We start from the raw sequence: 26,681 nt of genomic DNA, 5'->3' as shown, positions 1-26,681 counted from the left end.
CGGACTAGATGATCTGCTCAGGTCCCTTCCGACCCTACAAACTATGAAACTACTTGAAGGGGGGTCCAAAGAGGATGGCGCTAGACTGTTCTTAGTGGTGGCAGATGTCAGAACATGGAGCAACGGTCTCAAGTTGCAGCAAGGGAAGTTTAGGGTAAATATTAGGAAGAACTTCTTCACTAGGAGGGCAGTAAAATACTGGAACAAGATACCCAGAGAGGTGGTGGAATCTCCATCCTTGGAGGGTTTTAAGACCCAGGTAGACAAAACCTTTTTTGGTACGATGTAGCTGGGGATAGTCCTGCTCTGAGCAGGTGTTTGGACTAGATGTCCTTCTGAGGTCCCTTCCAACCCTACTTTTCTATGAGTCTATGAATTATAACAATAATAATTAACTACTACGTAGGATTTTATGTAGTTGGACAAATGTATAAACATAAAGTTTACAATACTTCTGTATTATGTATAAGCACAATTATAATCATGTTACAAATTGGTAAAACTGAATGAAGATAATTTGATATATAGGAAATAACTAGCATTAGAATTATGATTGACATTAGAACCCTGGACCTTGGGAACCATAGTCTTATAGTTATTCTTCTATACCTTATTGTCTTCCATGTGCCATTTATCATTTTTCTTGATTGACAGCACTTTGGTCTGTTATAAGTCACCACTGGCTTTTCTTATGATCAGAAGAAAATAGTTTCTCTAAAGTCGTACTTAAAGCTGCCTGTTCTTTGGACTGCACTTTTGCTCTCTGATAAATAATTTCATTTGCATTATTCTATGCCAGGATGTAGTTTTCCTGCACATTCAACAATTAATTTGTTGGTGGTTTAAAAGTGATTTGTATTTCAATTTGAAATCACTTTTTCAAAGTTTTTAAATGCAATTTAAGTAAAAGATTACTAGTGGAACTTTCCAGGATTAATCAGGTGAATCTTGTTTAATGTGTTTCTTAATGATATTAGTGTAAATAGTAAATAGGTGCTGATGTCATAATGTTGCATGGCATTATCAATACAGAGGATGATCAGGACATCGTAAAGAGAGAACTGAAAGAACTTGAGGGTGGCTATAATAGAAAGGGGGTGAAATTCAGTACTATGGAATGGAAGGTAGCGGACTTGGGATTTGGTAGCAGAAACTTCCACTCTAAACTTGGAGCTAAGTGTTTAGAAATGTTAAACTGGAGAAGGTTTTGAGTGTTCTAGATGAACACTGGTTGGCTCTAAGTTATCAATTTGATCTAGCTGTGAAGAAGGTCCACAAGAGCCCCCAGGAAAGGTACGAGAAGTGAAACTGTGATAGTAGTTCCACAGTGATATGGATCAATCTGATACAAATAGCCATGTAGGAGGCACAGGCCAGCTTGTTGCTGGCCTGCCACCAAGTAGGGGTAGAAAGCTTCCTTGTCTGAGAATAGATAAATTCTGAATTCCCAGTCTGTTTTAGGGTTTTTTTTATACAAAGCAAGTGTGTTTACTCAGGTAAGGTGAAGGGAGAAGAATTCCTTGGAGAATAAAGAAACTGTACTGGTCGTTAAATGTTGCATCCACATTTTTTCAGTTTAGTCTTTCAATAAAATGACCCTTTTCAGTGAAACATTTAACTATAATTTAATGTATTATCTATACATTGCACCATTGAAAAAACCTGATAAGGAATATGAACCTTAAAATCTTGTTTGAGTTTGACCATAAATCATTAAATTCTTTCTTTCCCTAAGGCTATGGCTGAGATGATGGCTGAGAACTATCATAACATATGGGCGAAGAAAAAGAAGATGGAACTGGAAGCAAAAGGTTTGTTTAGTGCAGTGGCTTAAGTTCTGAAGTCTGAGTGTCTGTCTTAATTGTGAGCTTAACAGATAAAGCGGAAGAATATCAACGTAAAAATAAAACTCTGGTTTAAAATTGACCGAAATATCACTTGTCCAGAGGAAGAAATTGGTCCTGCTTATAATTTTCAACTTACATAATTATTGTTCTTGAATAATAAAAAAAAGAAGTGAGAAGAAAAGGGTGAGGCTAACTCAGTTAAAACTTAATAGCTTGGTAGCTGGGTAAAACTCATACTGGTTTATTTTAATTTTTCCTTGCAATAAGTACTTGAAACTCTTGCTCACAGCGATTTGATATGCTTTTTTGAATTGCTCTATATTGCTGAGTGAACCAGCAGTGTATTAACAATTAAACAGATTAATTACACGTGAGATTGACAAAGTAAGCCCAGAGTAGATGCTTTATTTTATAAAGAGCGTAGCATGTGCTTTTTCGACTCTTTGGATGCAGATGGCAAATATTATTGATTCTTACTTTTATATTTTCTTCTTTGTTTAAGTAAAGTTAAAGCTTTAAATCATATTTTTATTCAACTATTAGCTGTGATGACCAATATGTTATATTCTAGATGCTAATAACACCAACCTCTATGTACTCTTTAAATCAGAGCAGCGATTGAGGCTCACACTGTAACCTTTGATCTGAATCCAGCTTGTGGGACTGTCATCCAGCTCACAATGCTCACTGTGGGTTTGGAAATTTGACAGTGGGAGAGCAGTGGCAGCTTTAATTGCCATAGGTTCCAGAGCTGCAGATCACACTGGTAAATGGTGTTGCTCTGCAGCTGGATCTGGGCTGGTGCATGATGTCAGCATGCAGCTGCATCTAGTATGTGAGGCCAGGTTGGCATGCCAGATTGCACCTGTTGACTGACCCTGCATACCAATTCTATTCTGGATCTAGCCTTTGGACCAACCCATGGGGGATCCAATGCATGGACTAGTACCAAACCACTCATTTGAGGACCACTGAATTAAAAGAATTACAGGCATGTAGAAGGTCTTATGAAGTGTGTGTTTTTGAGTCAGTTGTATGTGGTCTGGCAAATGGAAAAGAGGCCTCTATTAGGGTTCTGCTTAATATGAAGTTTGCATATGTTTGGCTGCTGAAGAGTAAATTGACCAAAATAGTGTAAATAGCAAATACAGGTCATGTATGTACAGTAGATGTATATTATCTTGTATAACTTTTAAATTCCTATTTCAGAAATATCTTTCAAATTACGATCTACTACTGTCACCTAATGGCCAAATACATCCAGTGCACTCATGTTAGAAAGGGAGTTTTCTTCTCAGAAATATGGCTCTTTCCAAAATCCACAATCATGAAAAATACAGACTTTTAACATAAAAAAGAAAGAAAAACATGAAGAAAAAGAAGTTAACCACATATTTATTGATTTGCATGAATAGCCTGTTGATTTACATGGGACTGCTTGTGAAAGTCAAGTGTAACTTGTACACAAATCCAGAACTAAAGAATTATTTTCCTGATGTTTTTTTCTTCATGTCTAATACAAGTATGTGTTTTATTCAACTCTTTTCACATTTGTACATACTTTACATGACCGGAGGTTGCTTGCGATGGCAAAAGTGGACTTTTGCCCTTAAATGCATAACATCTACTTAATGATGAAAAACTCAGTGGGTTGTTATGTAGTCATACGACTTGCATAGGTTTTTTTGTCTGCCTACAGATGGCTTCCTTTGAAAGCCTGTCTGTGTCAGTAGTATTTTTCAAAGGCAGTTTGCTTCCTTCAGGTTTCTGGGGGTTTGCTTATTTAACAGAAACAGCTATTCTTTGGAACTTAATAATAAGCTCCACAGAAAATAATTATGATCTGTGACAGAATGGTGACTTTGGATGAAAAATAAATAGTAGAAACTGACATATTCTTTTAAGTTTCTTAATTAGTGTTCTTATGCATTTTTTCTATTATTTCTTCCAATAATGTTCTCGTATCATCTTTAAGCTAAATGAGGGCCTTGCTACATGTTATACTTAGGATGAGGTAACTGCTCTTAAATTGCTAGTGTCTGAGTGTTCAAGCAGTAAAAATACGTGGTAAGTGACATTATAGAATAACAAAGTTAGGACTTTTTTGGTGAGGAGCATCTCCAGATCATATTACATAATGTGTGTTGACCTAAGGTCTATTTGCTCCATGGAGGTAATATGATAAGGAGACACCAGTGCTATGCAGGGGCTGGGACTGAAAAACAAGCGTTTGTCAGTCCCAGCTCTCACAGCACACCACATTCTTCAGTGGCTTTGGCTCTTATGACATATATCTTATTTAGAATATAGTAAGCATTACTGTAAGAAAGCTCAGAAAACTTTTTAACTCATAGTAATGCTTACTACACTGTACATAAAACACATCTTAAGTATAATGTGTTAAGGCCCTGAAACGGTACGAAAACTATGACTTGTAACAGTGGGCATTTTCATTCTCAAACTGAAATGGCTAAAGGGATAAGAGAAGAAAAAAAATGAAGTTTAAAAATTAACTAGACCAAAACTAGTTTTAGCAGTGAGGGAGGTATGCTCTGAAAAATATGAATTAATTGTAAAAGTACTTTTTCCCTATCAAAATAGGGTTAAAGAAAAAATGATACCATTCCTATTATGATATATATAGGTGCTTGTAGAACATGAGTTTGTTGCAAATATGCTTGTAGTCATATTTATAAATATACTTTAAAGTTATAGTCACCTAAGCTGTATAAAATGGTTTCCGTAAAGAAACAGAAGTAAATTATTAGTGTTTTAGGGTAAAGAAGAAATTATCATGTTGCCTTTTGGAGTGCCTTATTAAATATGTATCACAGTATTGTTATAAACTAGGAAGTGCCTTCTCACCAGATGTTTTATAACTAAGTTTTGATTTATTTTCTTGACATTCCTTAGTAGGAGGAGGCAACCATCCTCTACTAGTTCCCTATGATACACTGACAGCCAAAGAGAAAGCAAAGGACAGAGAGAAAGCACAGGATATTCTGAAATTTCTGCAGATCAATGGCTACGTTGTCTCCAGGTAAACTGAAATACAACACTGGGTTCATTTTACAATGGATGATAAAACTCCCTAGTATATTTTTTTTATATGAAAAGACATAAAATGAGCTCTAAGTATAAGTGTTAAGCCCCTGAGGACAAGATTCTGTCCTGGCCCTTACATGAATAGAACCAGATTTAGATTTTTCCCCAAACTCCAATTTAAAGTAAAGCATAGGCAGAATTTTAGTCTCTGGAAACTGGGGAGTTTCAGGGGATGCTCTGTCTTTCTTAGTGAGCCTCCCTCAGTTATTCTTCCTTGGGCAATGTGGCTCTATATTTTCTCCAAGATAAGTCTGCATCCTCATGGCAAAGTGGATTCCTGAAAAAGTTAACTAAAAATAGGCTGACCATATGTGTGTTAAGGAGCAGCTTTCACCCTGCTGTGCCTTAACACACACAGTCAGCCATGTCATGAGTTTTGCTTGTATGCAGCTTGAGGTACAGTTTCCTCCAAACAGCTGCACCTATCTGCTTGAAACTTAGCAGGCTTTATGGTCTCTGCAGGGGCTAGCACACCTGCAGTTTTGACCCCGCTATGGCTTAACACTCACACATGACATGAGTTTTGCTTTCAAGAATTTGGGGTGCAGTTTCCCAGAAACCCCTGAACCTAGCTGCCTGAAACTTGGCAGGCTTTGTGGCCCCAGTAAGTGCTACCAGCCCTGCAGTTTTCACCCCCCGTGGCTTAACACACACATAACACGAGTTTTGCTTTCAGGACTTTGAGGTGCAGTTTCCCAGAAACCCCTGGATGTATCACCTTGAACCTTGGCATACATTATACTCTCACCAAAGGCTACCATCTCTGAAAGTTTTATTTGAATCAGCAAAAAGACAACAAAGTTATAGATATTTCATTGATTCCCCATTATACCCTATGGCCAAATTGCCAAATCTTTTCTGAATCGATTTGGAAAGCCTAAAGCTTCCAGTGATTCAATTTGGATTAATAGATTCAGCCTCCAAATGATCTGAATCATCTCTGAATCCAAATAGTGATCCAAAGCTTTGCACAGCCCTATCCATTATCTGTAAGGAGCTCAGTATGTTGTAACAAAAGCTCCTTTGGGTGATTTCTGAGCACCTGGTATCCAGAAGAGAGTCCACTGACCTCAGGGTTCATAGTTTCCAGATCTTTTTCCCATGGCTTGACTCGATGTCTCATTGGAAGTCTTGCCTCACAAGCATTTTTGATAGGAGAGATCTCATGCCTTGTCTTGACTACTAAGTCCATCACACATCCCTCCGAATCCTAACTCTCAGAGTTACCTTGGTGCAGGCCTTAGGGTAATTTTCCCCCAGTGAATAACAACAGCATTAGGTGAATATGAATCATCTGTCAACAAATCTTAAATGACTGAGAACAGATAACCTCACCCCTTAAGCTCAGTCACCTAAGTCATGAGTGACATAATGTAGCATTCTTCAAATCCTATATCTCAACTCTGACCTGGCTGTCAGCCTAGTTGCTGACTTAGCTAACTACCTGTAGATAATGCTCTGTGGACTGTCCACAAATCCTGGCCTTGACTTTGTTTCTAATGTGCCTTGCAAATACAGGCAGACAAGTTTATTTCATACTCTTGCCTAAGTAATCCAGTAGTAGTCCCAAGGAATCCATTGTAGTCCCTATGACATTTCCAGCATTCAATTACCTTGTGAGAAGTAAGTCTTTTTATTTTCACAGTTTTTATTGTGCCTGGTCTGAAGGAATATGTAATATAGTTTGCCAAAATAGGCACCAAACACTTCCCAGTGATGTAGCTACCATCCAAGGGTTCAAGAAGGCGGCCTGACTCCACATCCATATAGCTATAACAAGTTCAGTTTGCTTTACCAGGTATTCAGATGAGTACTCTCTTAGCTCTACTCTGGCTTCTTCTGGTAAGAGAGTTTTAGAACATGTTCCTTTGCAGTGACATTACTGTTTGTTTAAATTGCATGTCTGTCAATTCCAGTCTATGCCTGGAGCTGCCCCTTTGATGCCTGGTCACACTTTCACTAAACCTAAAGACACTGAGACAATGCAACACCAGCTGTTGTTTTAAATAGAACCAGCTCCATAAAGTTGGGTGTAATTAGCATTTTCCCTGCATCCATTCCATCTGAGTCATCACCCCCAAAAGATTCCTTAATAAGAATCTGCTATGTAAGTCAACAAATCCTGGTGGCTTGAAACAAAACGACAAGCCAGTAAGGTGTTCTTAAGTTTACTGGATGAACTCAGTCAACAGTGTTCAGACATACAACATAACTCTTAAGGGCATATGAACAGCCCTTGCAGCAGCAGGAAGCTGACAGCCCTTGTCCTCCCAGCTTTACCTGTGGTAGGTTAGGGTGCTTTTGGTATTGTTAGGAAATGTATCTTTTAGCTGTGTGATGGGGCTGATTGTTAGTATTCTGAACAGGTTAGACAAGGACTTGGAGGGTTTGGATAGGATTGATCCTGTCTTGAGAAGGGGTTTGGACTAGATGACCTCTGGCAGTCCCTTCCATGGTCATTCTATGATTCTAAGCTTAGGTAAAATGCACTAGAAAACTTTCTAATCTATGACCTCACCAAAATCAGTAACCCCTGAATAATATAATGGAATATTCTGCTAATAGCATTCATGGGCTATGGTTCTCCAAACTCTAATACATCACCTGCAGGTCAGTGGATAGGAAATGGTACTAATTCTGGAATCTGCCATCTTGAAATTGAGAACAAGCATCACCAGTGTCAAGCAAAATGCAACGCTATAGAATATTTCTTACTCATTTTGTACCAAAATCCCATTGGAATTCAGTGGGATGTGGTTGCTTAATCCACTTGGGTTCTGGTGAAAGTCTCAGGTCAAGTATGGTTTTCTGAGGACGAAGACATACAAACCCTGCCTTTCTCTGCAAACAGGAAATGAGCTTTACTTTGCTAACTATTCTCTGTACTAAATGTATGTATTTATGAGTGTCTGTAAAAATTAAAGTCTACTGGGGTGGAGGATGGGAGATGAGGGGAGTGTTGGCTGATAGATCATAGATGTCCAAAATGGATATCAACATAAAAAGGTGAACTACTGTAAAATTTTAATGCCATTTCAGCAAATATCTCAATAAAAAAGATTTTTAAAAAGTGCAAATCATGAAATGCGTGCGTCAACGTAGCCCATTGGGGCATCCATGATCTGAGGACCTGGGAAATTACTTGATTGATTCTTTCAACCAAGACAAAAAACTGACTTGGGTAGTTCCAAAACTGCTTAGCCTTAGAAGGGTCAAAGCATAGGGAACAATGTTAAAAAGTAATGTGTACTTGATAAGGAAAGAAACATAAAATGTTGTAAGAATAGTATTATTTGAAAACCGATCATGTTCTACATACTTTTTATTTGATGAGCCTACATTTTTGGTAAATAACTGACCAAAATATAAGTAGGATAAATTTGTGTGACACCAAGGAAAATTGGGTTCCAAATATGTAATCAGTTTCATGTTAACAGAAATTTGAGGAACATCAGAGTAGGTAGCTTTGGGCTATTTAATGAATTATGGATGCCTTCAGTCCTTTTCATGTGTATGGGAAATAACTTATTTTTTATTTTAGAGGATTAAAGGATCTGGAGTTAGACACCCCTTCCATTGAGAAACGCTTTGCCTACAGTTTCCTTCAGCAGCTCATAAGATATGTGGATGAAGCACATCAGTACATACTGGAGTTTGGTACAGTACCTTAACTGAATTTCTGTTAAATATTATTAATTGAAGAACTTTGTAATTAAGATTTAAAAAACAACCAGTTTCCAAAAATGTCATGTATTAGGGCCTGGACATTATATTAATGTTAATATTTATGTTGATTTTTTTATGCTTATATAAATTACACTTAGATCCAGAGTAGGTAGATGGCCAGGTATCCAGGGGTAACTGATGAAGTAGATGGTACCTTGTTATTAGGTAATATATGTTTGCACTTAGCAAATGATCCAATAGAGCTCCAGATACATGACTTCTGCACTACTGTAACTTATACTGGTCTAATTTTACCCCTGGGTTTTTCCTGGAGTAGCTATACCAGATTATAGTAAATTATTTTTGTATAAGCCAGTGTAATATATTTTTACTGCTTTAAGCACCCATGTAAAAGTGCAAACATATTGTTGCTCCAGGCCAGTGCAAACATGTTGTTGCTCCAGGCCCTTAGAGCAGGACCCTTTTTCTCAAGGACCTTAGTCAGTATTATACTTTTTACAGAAGCATCAATAAAATGGCTATAGTAAAAGTTAGTATTATGAATATGGATTGAGCATTACTTGGTGGTGTATATCAGGTAGAACTTCTCCAAGTTCCCAAAAAGTTTCCGTCTACTTGTGTAATAACTTCCACAGCTTCAGCCTTATCTTGCAGATTTATAATAATAATTGTAAGGACACATTTTTGCAGAGCCAGACTGAGGACTGAAATACCAGTCTCCTGGCAAACTAAAGCAGCTCTTTATTCCACGTATTTATTTGTAGCTAGTGACTACAAAGCAAACTGATAAACAGAAATCTAGAGACTGTCTTATTTTCTTACATGCCCCCCCTCCCACTTTCCAGGAGAGCTACTTAATCCACTGTAAATTTTCATTAAGTTCTAAAGTTTTCTGCTTACACCTTCATACAACTTAATGTCAGATTCCTGCTGCCTAATGAACCTGGTAGCACTGTCTTTGTTGGTCACTATCTGGCCCTCCCCTCAAACGAAAACATAGCCATCTCCTTCCCCAAACCAACCAACCAACCAAAACCCTAAATGAACATTTTCTTTGTAGACTGGAAAGTGGTTTCGCCTCTCCAGATAGCAGTGAAAGAGCAGAGATACTTACTCTTTCACTGCAGCTGACCAACCACACTTAGCTGCTTTAGGAGATTTTTAGAATTGTAGTTTTTTATTTGCATATACACTGGAAAGAGCTTCTTTCTATATGCTCTAGACACATTTGCCATAATTTCAACCTACAAACATCAACTCCACTTCTAACAAATGCAGCCCAGAGTAGAGGTGACACCCTCCCCTTCCCCCGCTTTGGCTTTCCCTGCAGGTAATGTACCTCGGGGTAAGCAGTGTGACTGTAGCCCCCACCCCAGCAGCTTGGGAGGGAGGTGGGTGGGCTTGGGGTGTACTCCCCATGTGGAAAGCCAGAGCAACGGGACGTGCTGGGCTGCGCTGTCCTCCAAAGCCACCTTACAGAGAAGTAGGCGTGGCTTCAGTCAATTTTTGGATGCTGGCAAGCCACATGCGACTCGCAAGCCATGGTTTGGCCACCTCTGGCATACAGTCATTCATCCTAGCAAGAGAAGCTGTCTCACCAGGGAGATGTTCCAAGTTTCATTTCAAGATGGAAGATCTTTGTCTTAGAGGAGGAATGTTATCTCTGCAAGAAGCTGAATAAATGCCCATACACTGGCAATTCTATGGGGAGAGGAGCAATTACCTTAGTAGAAACATAACATTTGTATGTGGCATTAGTCTGCACTACATAGGTTTGTTGACAAGACTCAAGTATTTGCCTGCCTTAGAAAAGGACTGGACTCAGTTGTCCAAACAATCCATCCCATCCATGATATAATTTAAATAGGAAAGGATAATACATGCATAACATGAGTAAAATAATCACAGTGTATAAATAAGACTGGATTAGAATAGTATCTAAGTGGAACAGATACTGGTCATTTCTATCAGTAGACAGCCCAACATCAATTAGTAATAAGAACCCCCCTCCCCCCCCACACACACACACCTTGTTTGTAGGCATCTTTTCAGGTGAGTCCATATATCCTCTAAGACCTGTGTCTTCAGCCCCCTCTACACATGCAGGTAAAGGTGCAATGGGATCTAATGTGTAATTCACACAATTGCTCCCCCTGTTATGCCACATGTGCCTGGCATGAGGTGCAGTTGTGGGATCACATATTAGTTCACTTTGTTCCCTATTGCCAGTGCAATCCCAGAGTCCCCCTGCAGTGGTAAGAAGCAATCTCCCACAGCTGGGGGTCCAATGGACTTCAGTTGAGGAGCTCCCAGCCGCAGCAGTGCCATATGCATCCCCAGGGCTGGAGGATCCCCAGTGCAGTGATATCTGTGGCCCAGGGGTACAAGAAACCCCTGGGACCAGAGAACTGCCAGATGGGCAATCCCCCCACCCTAGGGGTGTGGGAAACCCCTGGAACTGGAGGATCATGAGGGAGGATTGCCCCTGAAGCAATCTCCTGGCCCCTGGGGTTTCTTTGCATCCGCAGACCTTGGAGATCATGTGAAACCCCCAGACCCTATGGCTTGTGGCTGCCATGATCCCTAGGACTTGGAGCATGTAAAATCCCTGGGACCTGGGGACCACAGCTGCTGCAATTTGTAGGTCTGGGGGGTTTTATACTGGACATAGTGCACCCATGCTGACAGGGCTCTCAGCTGCAAGGGGGATCCTGCTACACATGCAAACTAAAGGCTGATAGCAACCAGCTGTAAAGTTAGTACATATTTGTGAGGTCTAACGTGATAGCTGGTTGGAGCTTCTTATTGTGTGATAGCTACTTTGCATGTGTAGCTGGTTTCCAGGTCATTGTGCAATTAGCCAGTTACTTGCACAATACCTGTAATGTATAGAGAGGGCCTTCCTGTAGGTGCCTACTAGGTCCTACTTTAAATCATGATTTCACATTTTTTCTGAAAATCACAAAATTAAGTGATTTTCATAAAAAATGTGATTTGAAACAAAATGCCACCATGTAGCCACTTGTGGGGGAAGTCTCCAGCAAACAGCCACGTCATGACATTTTGTTATAACAACACTGTGTGAAGGGAGTGGGGGTGGGTGCAATTTTAAAGAGAGGAGCAGCATGACTGGCCAGCAGGAAGAGTGGCAGCAGCAGGGTGGTGGAGAAGAATAGCACCCTCCTCCCTCTACTGCCAGGGTCCTCCCAAGCCCTGCTGGCCTTCATGAGGTAGAAGCAGTGGTGGCCACAGCCTCTGCCCCAGCCACATCTTTGTGTGCTGTCCTGGCCTGGCCTGCTCTGTCTAGCCCAGTCCTGTGCCTAGTTTGGTGCCAGAGTGGGGAAGCTGCTGCCTGCCCAGGCCCTCCACAGCCCATGGGCAGGGGGCAGCATGAGGTGGCCAAAGTCCCTGAGATGGTGGTGACTTAAGGCAACAGTGGTGGCCAGTGGGAAAGAGCTAGCTCACTGCCCAAGCAGTCCCTACGCAGTCCATGGGCAGAGGGTGGCACAAAGGGTTAGAGCCCCTTAGGTGATGGGAGTTTGAGATAGCAGTGGCCAGTGGAGAGGGGCTGGCTCGCTGGGCCAGGAAAACAAAGGTACCACTGGGCCCAGTCCTCCCTCACACCCCACTTATCCCCTCCACCATTCCCAGGGGCCCATTAGGGGGAGGCATTCCATGTACTCCCTGCCCCATGTTTGGTGTGGAGGTGAGGGGGAAGCCCACCTGCAGGAGATGGAGAGGTATCCCTCCCTTCCTCTCTTCAGCCCCAGTCCCTACTTGGTGGAGGGGTGTGGGGAATGGAGATCACTGGTGCCATGATCTGGGCACGAAAATGGTGGCCCCTGCCACAATTGGGTTATGACATTTGCTATCTGGGCCTGCGATTTAAACCAGGCCTAGCAATTACCATAGTGCTTAATTCTCTATTCTTAACATTACCCTGATTTGGAGATTCAGGCATAGACACAGGTTTAAATGTTTTTTTTCTATGTACCTCAAGGTACCATTTGGCTCATGAATGCTGCAATGCTGGGGTGCGTGGAGTGTCCCACAGGAACTCAGAGGTCTCCCCTGTGTGCTCAGCAGGAAACCCGAAAGTGGACTAGAAGCACTTCCTGTCCATTTCTGGGTCCTCCAGGGAGCTCATGGGCCCCCCCCATACCCCTTGGCTCAGCGACTGGTGCCTCCTGGGTCTGAGGGGGGCACCTGGGGTCCCCCCATGGCCGATTGCCAATCCAGGGGTGTATGGGGAGGGGGAAGCCCTGTGTGCTTCCCAGCAGACCTGGAAGTGCTTCCGGTCCACTTCCAGGTTTGCTGCCATGCATATAGAGGGCCCCCTGCAGTCCTGTGGGATGCTCCATATGCCCCAGCATCACAGCATTCACAAGCCATGCTGGTACCTCGAGCTATGTAGAAAAAACATTTAAAGCTGTGTTTATGTCTGAATCACTGATTCTCCCAATCAGCATCGAATCTTCAGGTTTGGATTCAGCCAAATCAAATCAAGGACAGTGATCCGAATCAATGAATCAAATCATTGTCCCTGATTCAGGCAGAATCAAATAGGGCCCACTTAGCACACCCCTAATGTACAGTACTAATTGCTCTTGGGATTTTGAAGACTGCAACATATTTGTTTATCAAAATGGTATCTGACTTTTACTGTAATGTGGCAACTGCAGTGAGTTTATTTTCCCCTGGACACTTTTATTAAAGTCATTCAACAGCAAAATGATATAGAATGGGATCTAAATTCAGTTCTGTAAACTACAGGGAAAATCTAGTTCAATCAAAAACTTGTTTCTTCATTTATGTAATTATTCTACTCTGCTGAGGTATTAGGTTCCCTAATCAGAATTTAATTCTTTTTTGTAGAATTCAGTTATGTTGTGGGGAAGAGGAAAAATATTTTCTCTTATTTATTTCCTCATGTATTTCTTATAATTTTTCCCCTACTTACACTCTGCTACTGTGCCTCATGCTGTGGGTTACTCCTGAACAAGTGAGCCACAACAGGAGGCAGCAGTAATCTAGTTAGATGGCTGCATGATTCCTGACTGAAGCATAGTCTAAATGGCTTTGTAACTACTTTTTTCTTAGGTTAAACTTTTCAAAAAAGAAGTCCTTGATTTGTTCCTAAAATGGACATGTTTGGATAAGGAAAATCTTGGTTACAGCAAAAAGTTTCTCTAAATACTGGGTGGAATTATTTTTTAACTCAAGAAGTCTTTAAGGGGAAGGTTATTATGTATAATAGTGTCTTTGTAAGAAATTACTAGCAATTGCAAAGATAAAATTGTAGAGTCAAAGACTCAGCTAATATAAATTTATATAGCTCCATTGGAAAATGTTCTTGATATATACCACCTCAATATTCAGCCAGTTCTTTTTTGGTTTTACTGTAGCTTGTATTACATAAATCACTTATAAAATACATATGTAATGAATGCATTATATCTGTAATATATTAAAATCCAACTCTAAAGAACACCAAACTTACTTGTTCTAAAGTATACATTTTTATGAGAGAATACTAAATACTATCATTTTCAATATTCATTGTACATCTTAAATTCTTCTTACCCACAGATGGTGGCAGCAGAGGCAAAGGAGAACACTTCCCTTATGAGCAAGAAATCAAATTCTTTGCCAAAGTACAGTATTTCATTGTTGTCCCTTTTCAGTGAAGAAAGCACTTGTTAAGAAGCACGTTTGTTTTTGTTATGTTTGCACTTGTTCATGTACTGAACGTTACTGTTATTGTTGCAGTATTGATCATTGAAAAGCTACACAGATTGAAAATACTATAGCATAAAATGTGCCTACAAATAATTTTCAGGTCTCTTTATATTTTTCCTTTATGGTGTACAACTTATCCTTCTGGCTGTTCGTAATCTTTCCTATGTTTTCCCTTTACTAGCTTTGACCAGTAGTGAGCCAGGGTAAATTTCTATCTTTTTATAGTCATCATGCAGTTAATATAAGCTCTACTTACATGAAAAAATACAGCTAGATCTGTCTCAATGTCGCCTTATCTCTTTCCTTCCTTGTTTTAAAACCATCTTGGTGTATCCGGTTGTGCCAGAAAGGAGTTATCTTTATAAATCAGGAAAATCTGCTTATACCTTGGTACTTGTAAACTCACCTGGTGCCTACATATTCAAGGTGCCTTTTCAATTCATTAGTGAATAAGCAAAGACAGGTGCTGCTATATTAACTGACCCTGATTCCTTGGCAATAAATTGTAGTATTCATGCTGTAAAGTACTACCACACAATACAGCCCCATTTGCAGTATCAGCCCCTGGGGTGCTCATATTGCTTTTTTCCTTCTATATTATGCCCCAAATTAGAGATGAGGAATTTTCTTCTTGGCTTTTTTATTTAGAATTCCTACTTGGCCGATGGATCAGCAATAGGAACTAAACAATAATCCCTACTGGGCTGGAAATGTTTAAATTCCAGGTAGATGGTTCAAGCTGCTTTTGGTTAAATAAGGGGCCTGACAAGAGAGGATGCTTCCTGGGAAAAGAATTTGATTACTTGGATGCTGAATTTTATTACCAACTGGTGGGGGGCAGATTCTTTTATTTCAAGTTGCAGCCATATTAAAGGCAATGCTTGTGTATATCTTATTAATATAAATAACCTTTGGGTAAAATAACGTAAAATTGCGAAAAATCTTTAAATGATGTTAACACTTTTCTCCTTTGCATTCCTCCCAGAAAATTTCAGGAACAAAATTGCTGGAGTAAAGCAGAAACTCATTTTAGTGCCCTGTTTTTGAAAGACATTTTAAGTATTTTTTTTAAGGAGCTATAAGGGATTTACAAAGAAACAGCATTCAGAGAGAGAGCCAACAGGAATTTAAGAATGGAAAACATTACATTGTATTTACATTGCATATTATGAGTAACATAAACTATGGTTGTGTTAGAGTGATGTTGTAGCCAAGTCCAGGAATTATGTGAGAGGAAAGGATTTATTTGGGTTGATATCTTTTATTGGACCAAGTGCATGGCAGGAATCGTTAGACAAACTTTTGAATACAAGGCATTATACATTGAGTTACATATAATAAACTGCTGCCTTGAAGCTCTGAGATGACCATGTCTATCTTTCTCCACTGTATTTTAGGTTGTACTCCCTTTAATCGATCAGTATTTCAAAAACCATCGCCTATATTTCCTATCTGCAGCAAGCAGGCCTCTTAGCAGTGGTGGCCATGCCTCTAACAAGGAGAAAGAAATGGTGACAAGGTAAAAGAAAAAAAATACAGAGAGCTGTTTTCTCCCATATTGACAATGAGTCATTTTGTGAGATGAGGACAGAAAATTTATGCTGTCAGAAAAATATAGTTTTCAGAATGCAGATTTATTGCAGAAGTAGCACTGTTGTTACAGTTTGAGACCATATCATTTTTGCCATAGGAAAAATAAAGATTTAAAATTTTTTTTTTATAATCCTGACTTGGACTTTTCCAGCCCAACTTTTTTATTTATTTTTTGCCATGTTTCTGGGGTGTTGCTTTCTTAGTGCTGGAAATAATAGCAATAAAAAATAAATATCAACCCTGACCTTTTCCCCATGAATGACTGTCTTCTAAATATCTTTCTTCCTTCTGTCTCTGACTCAGGCTCCTGCTGAAATTAGCATTACTGGTTTTGTCTAGTAATATTTAATTAAAAGGCCACTCAGTTAAAAAATTGAATAGGAATTAGACAGCACCTGCTTGCATCATGCTAACATAATGATTGGCATCTTGGCTATCATAAGAGTTTGAACCAAGTCCCTGCAGTGGTAAGTTTGAATTGCTACATGTTAGACAGCCAGTACTCTCTGGATTTGACTTCAACAGGCTAATATTGGATTGGATATAGAAGTGGGCCTGCAACACACAGTCAAGCTGGGTTACACAGATACGTTGCATTTACATGTTTATATGAGCAGGGACTAAAAACCCATATTAAATGTGAAGGCAAAATACATATCATACTAGAGCAGATTAATGATCTGATTAATAATCAGATTAATTTAATCTGACATCTTGTCTCCAAGTGTTAAATTTGGGAAACTTCAAAGAATTAAAAAAAACACCAACAAGTTCCTGACTTGCAAAATTAAAATGTGATCCTAAAGACTCAAGTGCTATAGGAATTCCATCTCCCTGAAATGTTGTTATGAACCATCTAACCAAGTCACCAAAGATTTCAATGGACTTTCCAAAGCTAGGGGTAAATCAGGAAGGGAATATTTGATGCAACATGGGGAAAAAAAGAAGAAATACAAGATTTTTCTATTTTGTTTTATTTTGTTTTTTCCTCTGGGGCCTGATCTTTTGTAGATTTTTTTGGAGGGAAAAACTAAGCTATTGAACAAAGTTTCCACCATTTCTTTTTAACAGTAGTTTTTTTCATTCATGTAGCCAAAGACTACTTAACTGATAATGCATTTTCTAGCTGTAACGCAGTTCTTGTTTGGCACCTAAAGCAGCCATTGTATACTCAGTAAAAACATGTAGCCTTCAACAAATACAAATGATGTCTTAATTGTGAGCATGTGGGTCAAGATGTTTCCTTTACACCCAACTGTTTTTACAGAGGACCATAGGATGTAACCTAATTAACATCAACCTCTGACATAATTAATGTAATGTTAAGTCTGTTAAGACCTGCCAATGTAGCATGAAGTCCCTCCTAATACTTAAATGGAGTAGGGCTGGTTCTTTCGATGAGTCCGAGTACTGGCATTTTGGCTAATACCTAGAGAGACTGTTTAACCTACAGATACTTCATGAGTTGGATTCCACCCTATTCTATGTGAGCACAGCATCCATTGAAGTTAATGAGAGTTGCATTCATGTATGAGAGGATGGAATGAAATGAGATCTATTCAATGTCTTACTGTTTAAATCAACATGAACGTTTTTTATGACGATAACATTTTTAAAAAATTGTCCATGGAAAATTGGATAGGTTAGAGGCTATATGATAGATTGTGCAGAGTCTTTCATTTTTATATCATTGGTTGGAATCTGTCCTAGGTTGCTAGTGATTATGATGGCCTTAGTAAAATGAGATGATGCTATTAATGCCATTTCCTAGTGAACAAGGGAACTTTCCTTGAGAGAGAGAGAGAGAGGAAAACACACACCACAGTTGCATTCAATTGATACATCAATGGCATTTTGAGAAGTGAGCCAGGGACTGAGTTGGGCCAAGAAGAGTGAAATAGTCTCTCCAGTAGAGAGTAGAGACCAAGGCTAAATCCACAAGGGTTGGGCAGCGTGGGGAAGCTTGCACTATTGCTTTCCCTTTTGTGAGTAAACATAAAACATCATTATCCATTGCTCTCAACTTGTTGACCTGTCATTGGTGCTAAAATGAATGCAGACATATAAACTAGAATCATTAGTCTTGTCCATTTTTTGGTTTAACCTCTTAAACTTTGTATTTCTCATTATGTGTGCTAAGGAATGAAAGACAAAAAAAAGAAAAGAAAAGAAAGTGTGTTAATCTATTAATGCGATCCTAATTGGTCTAATTAAACACTTATCCTCAGGCACTTCAATTAATCTGATATTTATATATATATTTATATATATAAATATATCTATACACATATACATATATTTACTTTTCAGTAATATATTGAACGGACTGCATTTTACTTTTTGATGCTTCAATGATTATTTCCTTCTGGGTTTTCACATAGGGCGCTTTTATATTAATTAGCTTTGCTTTCAGTTTTTTGTTTAATTATAATATGTGCTTATTTAATCATGTTTGTTAAAGAGATGCCCTTAAAACTCTTTCTTTAGTACTCTGTCCCACATTCTGCTCAGAGAATAGATTCTTTCTGCGTGACATCATGTTGCTTTTTCTTGCTCATATATCAGCTGTTATTTTTCTTTCCTCTCCTTTTTGTTCTTTTCCCCTCTCTTCTCTTTTATTTTTATTTTGTCTTCAGCCTGTTCTGCAAACTTGGAGTTCTTGTCAGGCATAGGATTTCACTGTTTGGTAAGGAGACCCTTGACAAATACTAGCATGGCCATCACTTGGTTTTCTTTGCCTTTTTTTGCCTCGTGTTATGTGCTGCCTTGTTGCATGCTGCATGGCTGAATGCATGGTCTTCATGGACCACTAATGATCTTTAGGCTGGTAGATCACAGTAGCTTTTAGATGAGTGAAGAGCTTTTGTAGTCGTTCAAGTCTTTTACTGGATGTCACAATATGATTCCCAAACCCTTATCCCTGCCAAAAACCAGAATGGATAATGTTACATATAGAGACAGGTGTTTGTTGTTTTATAGTAAACTCAACACTGGCCTGCTAATGGGAAAATAAATTACCATCACAACAATACATTTTTCTCTCTTGAAGTCACTTAAGTGTAGTGGGCTGAAATGCTTATCTGATGTTCTATGGAATTTTTCCATATTCCCAAACCTGCTTGACTCCAGGTCCGCATGTCTACTATTTCAGACATTATTTTATTATAAATTGCTGGGTTTTCTTAACTTTTGCCTTGTGAAAATCATTTAATTGGAGTCTGTGTCAAGTGTATACGTTATGCCAGATCCATGTAACAGTTACTCACTCTCTGCAGCCTTCTCTTATGTCATGCTGATAGAAGGCTATTTGAAAATGTGTCCCTGTGCATGTATCTTCTGTAATAGGTGCAGTGCAGACTTTATCATCCATGAACATTACATCTAATTGGATAATTATCTGGATGATTCCAGTTTGATTGAAAGTACAGATATAATCGAGTTCTGATATATTTCATTTCATTTGAAGGGAAAGTACCTATTTGGTAAGCACTGTGATATTTCAAAAGCTTATAAACTCTTGTAATCAATAACCTGAAAAAAAATATGGAAAATAGTTTGGCATCATGTTTTGAGCTTGCAGGCAACTGTGATGAGCAAAGTGGGAGGAGTTTGTGTAGAGCTCCTTCTAAAAGACCACCACTGAATTACGTACCCCAAATGAGAGGTTGTTGCAGCTTTTTGTGGTATGTTAGTAAAGCATGTCACGTAACTGCTCTTCAGCCCCTGGATAAGTTCTAAACTGGTTTTCCAAAAAATATCTCAATCTGTACTGGTTTATTTTGAAAACTTTTAGTGACAGCATGATTTGATGGATGGTTCAGCTCTGAAGTGATGTGATTTTCTGTCATTTGGGGTAAATAATCTCAGGGATAATATTATGGATTAATCTCTTGGATTATCGTTTAGAACTAATGACTAAAAAACTGAGCCTGCATTTCATTTCCATATACAGTCTACAATGTTAGAGGAAAAATTATTTCCACCCTGGTTCCTAGCCTGTCCATTTTTGGATTGTCCAGAGAGGGTTCCTCAGGAACCAAGGAATTGGAGGGGAGATGGATGCAGCTGAGGCTTCATTACTATTGGCACATCTTCAGGAGGAAAGCGGGTTTATTCTTGACTCAGGTTAATTTACATGTGTTAACTAACAGCAAATATAATCCCTTGAATATATAGGGCCAACACCTGGCAACATTTCAGAACTGTGAGGTAGAACTCTGGCGCAAACTGTGCCGGAGTTTATCACATTGCCTTAATGGCATATGTAGATGCATGCTTTTATCCTAAAACATACTTTATATAAGCCAGAATTTTATAATGGATTCTGCATTTCTAATATCATGGTATGCTTTGTATCTAGGTTTCAGAGTTTATAAAAATCAAATTTCTAATTAGTTTGTTTTTTTTAAAATAAGTGTACGTATGTGGCAGATGTAAATTGGTAGAACTTGCGGTTCAACTGTTGTTACTCCTTCTCTGACTTTGAATCTGTTGGTTGTTCAGGGGTAACAGAATGGAAAAGACAGAACTGCCCAGTAAATTCAAATGTTTGTGTATCCTTGTGTTATAGTGGAGATCCTGTGTTGTTTTTTTAAAAGAATGTGTTTTGCATTGCTCTATAGGAGGAGGGTTGTTAGGAAAATATCAACTGTAGCTAAGCTCTCTTATTGCTGTGATACAATTTGTAAGAACAGGAGAAATCATATAATTAGAGACTGAGTTTCAAGTATTTAATCTCACTTTAAAAAAAAAATCCTGGTCATCTGAAATTTGACTCTTCAAGACACAGAAACATAAAAAGTGGAAACACAATGAAAACAACTAAATGCGTTAAAGGCCAAAGAAATGGAAAGGCCGGAATTCTCACTGTTCTTCCCTGTTCTCTTCATAACCAAATTCTGCTCTTAATTAGAGGCATTAATGAGTGCATGTGTCTAGGGCATACAGATCAGAAGGAAAGGAGCTGTCGTGCTAGTCCATTAATTTCAGTATTTTACAGTGGGTCTCCTAGTAATTGGCAATTTTACTGTAACTGAGTTATGGTCATTTCTCATGCTCTGTGTCAGTTACAGTATAATTTGGAGTATTCTTTGCATATTGGGTCTAAACCCAATGCTTTTATGACATTCAGAACAACTAGTTAGCTCTTTAAGCCTAGAGACAGAAGTCGCATATAACCCATTTAAGTGATAGAAACTTGTTTAAACCTGTAACAGAATAGAAGTTCAGTGCACATAAACTGCTTTCAAAATTGCCGAATCCCTTTTAAAATAAATCTGGTTGAATGTAGTATCAGACTTCACTGATTTAGGTCAAACTGGTTTATGGAACTTCTGTCCTGGTTCCCCTCCCAATTCAATTTAAATCTCAATCCTCCAGCACCCTGGGATGCTGTTCATCCTTGGGCTATGCTTTCTGCTCCAGTAGAGCAGGGCAGCCCCAACCCCAGCTGTAAAATCCCAGGCAGTCCAGAGCCCAGCAGATTCCCCCAGCCCTGCCACCTCTTCTGCCAAGGGAATTCTTCTGGCTCCCAGCCAGGGTGGAAGTAAAACCTCCACTGTGGGATTCCCCGCATGCTGGGCACAAACCAATTGGGGGCCAGGAATAGGGGGAGGGGGAGGGATAGGGCAGCTATTTTGCCCCCTCAACTCCCTCCTCAGCCTGTCTGCTGGCTGGGGAGGCCAGGTGATGGCCAGGTGATCACCTCAGCTTCCAGTTCCCAGCTCAGGTTGGGAGAGTAAAGTCACCAGTTTGGACTCCCCCCCCATCCTGCACCACGCATACCATGGCTGGAGGCCTAGAGCCAGGTGGAGGGGGCCATTCTTCCCCTTCTTTAGACAGCCCAGCTGGACAGAGAGGAGTTATGACTGGGTGACTGCCTTAGCTCCCAGATTGGGTACCACTGCGGGCTTTCCCGTAGCTGGGAGCTGCGGCAATCACATGGCCACGCCCCCTTCTAGGCTGGCAGACCTTCTGAGGATGGAGTGGGAGGGGGAAAGGGGGCATGGGAGGGCACCTGGCTCTGGACCTCCAGCCAGGCTGTGCCCAGCATGGGGGGAAGCCCACAGTGGGGACCATTTTACCTCCCAGTTCTTCTTCAGCCAGCCTGCTAGCCAAAGAGGGGCCATTTCTGGGTGAGCTTTGGCTGCCAGCTGTGGGGGTGGGGAAATGGACTCCACTGCGAGCTTCCCCCCCTCCCCCCCATGCTGGACACAGCCTGGCTGGAGATCCAGAGCTGGGGGGGATGGTCCTATGCCCTCCTCACTCCCTCCCATTGGCCTGCTGGCTGAGGAAGGGGCATGGCCGGGTGATCACCCCAGGTCCCAGGCCGATCCTGCCAATTGGTGCTCCATTCCCCAGCTGGTGCTTGTGGGGGAGGGGGGCACCAGTGCTCCTGCCTGCCCATGCTCCTGCTTGCCCATCACCTAGGGCACCCAGCACAACCCAGCTAGAGGTCCAGAGCTGGGGAAGGGGGGCATCCCCCCCACCTCCTCAGCTACCCAGTGTGCCAAGGAGGGCACATGTCTGGGTGACTGACCCAGCTCCGGCTCTGGGTGAGTGGGATGTGGGGGAGATAGGGATAGGGAGGAATGCCCTACTTGGGGCTTCCCCCTTCCCCTCATATCAGGGAGACCCCAGCTGGGAGTTTGGTGCAGGGTGGGGGGTTCCCTTCACACCACCTCTTCAGCTGGCCCAGACAGAACCAACTCCAAGCACTAGGGGAACCAACTCCAAGCACGGGGGAGAAAGGGCGACACACCCCATTGGGGGCTTCCACCCACCCCCTTCCCTGGTGCCAGTTGGCTCGAGGCTGAAGAGGGGACATGTCTCTGGGAATTGCTCTTTGCTGTGACTATCAGGCTGGGAGGCATACTCTAGCACCCCCTGGCTTCTGGTATGGGCCACTGCAGGAGTTTGGTTGCCTGTCAGGTTTGAAAAGTGGATATTAGTTCACTCTTATAATTGGTTCAATCTAGGCAGTTTACAGAAACCTGGAAAGATTGAATCAATTCACTCTTCGGGTTTTTGACCGCCTGTACTTGGCTAAAACATCAGCATCTCTGTCCTTTTGGCTACATCAAGAAACAAAGATGGAACTTCCAAAATACATAATGAAAATTTCTTCTTTCAGTATTTTCATCCAACAAAACAAGGAAGAACTAGGAACCTTTATCTCGTAAGATTTCCATTCTCATTTCCACACCAAAATGGTTTTGATGGATTTCTGGATACTTTTTCATATCTATGAACAACTTTAAATTAGCACATTATCAAATGTTTGGGATATCAGGACCTGTTTATAATATCATAGTTGTGAGGAGAAAACAGCTGCCTTCTGCTGGTGCTTTATTAATAGGAAGATTATAAAGGTCTTATTCAGTGGTTCTCAACCTTTTGAGACCCTTTGTTACTCTCAAGGCACTCCTTATTTGACTTGAGTACCTTGCCATAACTTGTATAAATTCAGTAGCACCCCATTCCAAAAAACTAATTCATTTCTTACAAAACTAAAATAATAACTAAAATAATAATAATAAAATAAATTTATTTATTTCAGTGCCTATCTTCTTGCAGAGCAGAGGGGTTAGGCAGTGCCAGATGGGAAGTGGCCTGGCAGGGAGACCCTGGGCCTGCCTTTACCTGCTTATATCCTCACACCTCATTATTGTAATTGCACCTTACTTTTCACTTCACACCTTCTGCAACACCCTTCAGAGGATCTTGTGGCACCCCAGGGTTTCCTCACAACCTGGTTGAGAATCATTTGTCTAACTGAAGCACATGCACAAGTTCTCCAAAATATACAGATTACTTTATAATCAGAAGTAGGCAAATGTAGTGATCAAGAAGGTTGTGTATTTTGTGCTTGTTAAAGTTTCTGTCAATTTTTAATCTTTCTCTTAAACAAATGTATCCTGTTGCCAAAATGTTGCTAATGGAATCTCTATTTACAGTAGAGATTTTTCCTAAAAATATATTGCACCAGCAACAGCAGAAATGATATGAATAGCAGTGTTAACAGATCGTTATCAGTATTCTCACTACCATGTTCTCTAAGCCTGTTTAGTACTTTTATGGTAGAGATTTGCAAGTAACCTGTGATTAGTTTATAATGATTTAAACTTGGAGTTTATACTTGAAGCCCAGTTCTAGCAAAAATTTTTAGTCCCACAATTGTCAAGTTACACATGTGAATAAGTTTGTTTCAGGATCAGAGCTTTGAGTTAGAACCTTTCAGCTGTGGTTACCCTGTCAATCTTCTAATGTCACTTCAGTGTCAAGTTTGCATGTCTCAGTGGATTTACCCTTATTTTTCTCTCCAGGAAAGACAAACCTAAAGATTGACGAGTTTTCCATGCCCAGAATACTTGTTGTCTTCTGCTTACTGTCTTCATAGAAACTATTTGATATGTAGTAAACATATGACTTTAATTGTAAATGTAAATAGAACACACTCTTATTAACATTTTCTTGCTTTCAGATTGAGTCACAGAAGGGAAACTTCTCAAATGCCACTACTGCATCCTCTTCTCTGGCATCTTTTTTACATTATTTTCACTAAAAAGAACTATTTATGTTCACTTGAAAATAGTTGGCCCACTGACTAAATTTCATGACATTATTTCCTGTAACCTACATTAAAGTATTTTACTAATCTACTGTTTTGTTATTAAAGGTTCATTAGTTTTATGAGCGTCAAAAATATGAGAGAGACGGTGGCCTTTCCTAAGTAGGGAGGGAATTCATAGATTCTAAATAGGGGAGGGTGTGTACGAGTTATGCATATGACCAAAATTAACCCTTTGTTTAACTGGTGAAACATCTTTTTTTTCTTTTTTTTTTTTTAATAGGGTGGCATCTATTGAAGACAACATCTCAGTGCATATCAACATTACAATAAGTTCAGGGACCATAGTTTATGCATTTATTTAGTACTTGTATTACCAAGTATTAAATAAATGTACAGTAACCAGAGTTACTGTACAGTAGCACTGGCAAATGTCTTTTAGGTGATGCTACCGTGCAGTAGCTTAATACTACTGCACAGTAACATATTAGCACTGTCCATGCTATGACATGATACTGCACAGTATTTTTTGGTGCTGCACAGGCAGTGTCTTGTGTAGATGTGCCCACGGACATGTTTGTGCTAAGTTTGCACTGGCTATCTCTGGAACTTCTAAGAGCCTAGCTTTAGAAGCGGGAAGCTCAGTGCAGGCTGTAAAGCCTGCTTAAGAAGCTGGTAAATTCTTCACCATTAGCCAACAATGCTGTGCAAAATACCTGATTAGCTCATTTAAAGGGGTATGTCACATGAGATGCTTTAGTTACTTTATCATCAAACAGTTTATAAGTCTTAGATGTAGAAACAGCAAGTTACAATTGTGTAACTTTTCAGGAAGTTAGATCAGTGATTTGAAAGATCCCGCTGTGGATCACTTCAGCTTAGCTACAACATTCAAGGTCTAACATTTCTGTGCTGTCTTATACAAATGTGTGTCTCTCATGAGTGGGCAGGACCAAATTAAGAAATCTAAATAGTTTTCACTGTCTGAGAAAGAGAGAAAATTTCATCTGCTCTTATATGAATCAATTAAAATTATATTTGCAAAACTGAAATAAAACACACATGATGCACTGCAGCTCTGATTAAGACCACATCTCTTCTTGAGTGCCTTAGTGATTTGATGTGATGCTTTGAGTGCCTCAGCTCTTCGATGAGAGATGCTTTAGTGCCTCCAGTCACTGCATCTGTGTAAACAGGTTAAGAAAACAAACTGCATGTTTTTAACTTGGCTGTTAAGATAATGCAGAAGTTGAATTGTTTTTTTTTTGCTGTTTTGGTTACCATTTCTTGTAAAATCACAAATGCAGTTAAAAGAAAAAAGAAAACACGAAAGCTTTAATGCAAATTCAGCTTAATTGATAGGTCATTTTACTTCCTGTTTAGGAAATGATGCAACTTCAATAGTCAACTGTCTTCACATACTGGGTCAGACCTTGGATGCAAGGTAATGCTGAATATATTTTCTAAAGTATAAATAAAATTTAGAAAGTAACTGAGCATATAATGTATAGGATTTTGAAGCTGTTTATCTGTATATGGCCACACACTTTTTGACATTAGAAAAAGAGTATCCTAATGGAAGAAAAAGTTCCCATGGTAAATGTGGATCTATTATTATTCTTGGTGACCAAGGTTTTTGGTAGTGTGAGACAGAGCTTTTTTCTCTAGGTTATTGTTTCTAGTCCAGATCAGGTCATCAGTGACCAAAAATTACTGGCTGTTTCTTGACCTATTTGAAGCAGCTAAGTATCTCAAAAACTGCCATAAATAGTGGATTTGATTTATTCTTTTGCTTGAAGTCTCATCAGAGAAGCCACATATTGAATGTTTATGGAATGAAATACACTATTTCTAAAACATGTCTTTACTGGCAAGTTGACTTAGGCTCTCCACTGAATATTACTTTCACCCCCTCCAGTCTGTATACAAGAACTCTGAACTGATTTTTGTGGGGCTTTTTACCTGGGAGAGCTGCCCATTTTGAGCACAGACTAAAGCTTTCCCTGGGGCTGGTAAACTATGCACTTTGCTGAGCGCTGACAGATCTACAAAGCTTTTCCACAACTTCCCAGAAGGACAGTCAAGTTCTTCTACAATCTAATGAGAAACTTCCTATAGTTATTACTTTCCTAGGACTGATA

At 39.8% G+C, this 26,681-nt stretch overlaps 1 protein-coding gene across 1 annotated transcript in view; it reads left to right on the top strand.

Moving 5' to 3' along the window:
• RYR2 (ryanodine receptor 2) overlaps positions 1–26,681 on the top strand; it is an 810,210-nt gene that overhangs the window by 623,290 nt on the left and 160,239 nt on the right. The window contains exons 58-64 of the mRNA XM_019549810.1: positions 1,736–1,811; positions 4,761–4,887; positions 8,494–8,609; positions 14,229–14,293; positions 15,776–15,897; positions 18,608–18,657; positions 25,924–25,984. Coding sequence (XP_019405355.1) covers positions 1,736–1,811; positions 4,761–4,887; positions 8,494–8,609; positions 14,229–14,293; positions 15,776–15,897; positions 18,608–18,657; positions 25,924–25,984 — 617 coding nt within the window. The remainder of the gene's footprint in view (positions 1–1,735; positions 1,812–4,760; positions 4,888–8,493; positions 8,610–14,228; positions 14,294–15,775; positions 15,898–18,607; positions 18,658–25,923; positions 25,985–26,681) is intronic.

This window comes from Crocodylus porosus, unplaced genomic scaffold (genome assembly GCF_001723895.1).
Source record: "Crocodylus porosus isolate Cpor-Errol unplaced genomic scaffold, CroPor_comp1, whole genome shotgun sequence".
In the NCBI taxonomy this organism is placed as follows: Eukaryota; Metazoa; Chordata; order Crocodylia; family Crocodylidae; genus Crocodylus; species Crocodylus porosus.
The sequence above is the reverse complement of the archived record's forward strand: the minus strand, read 5'-3'. Positions and strand labels throughout refer to the sequence as shown.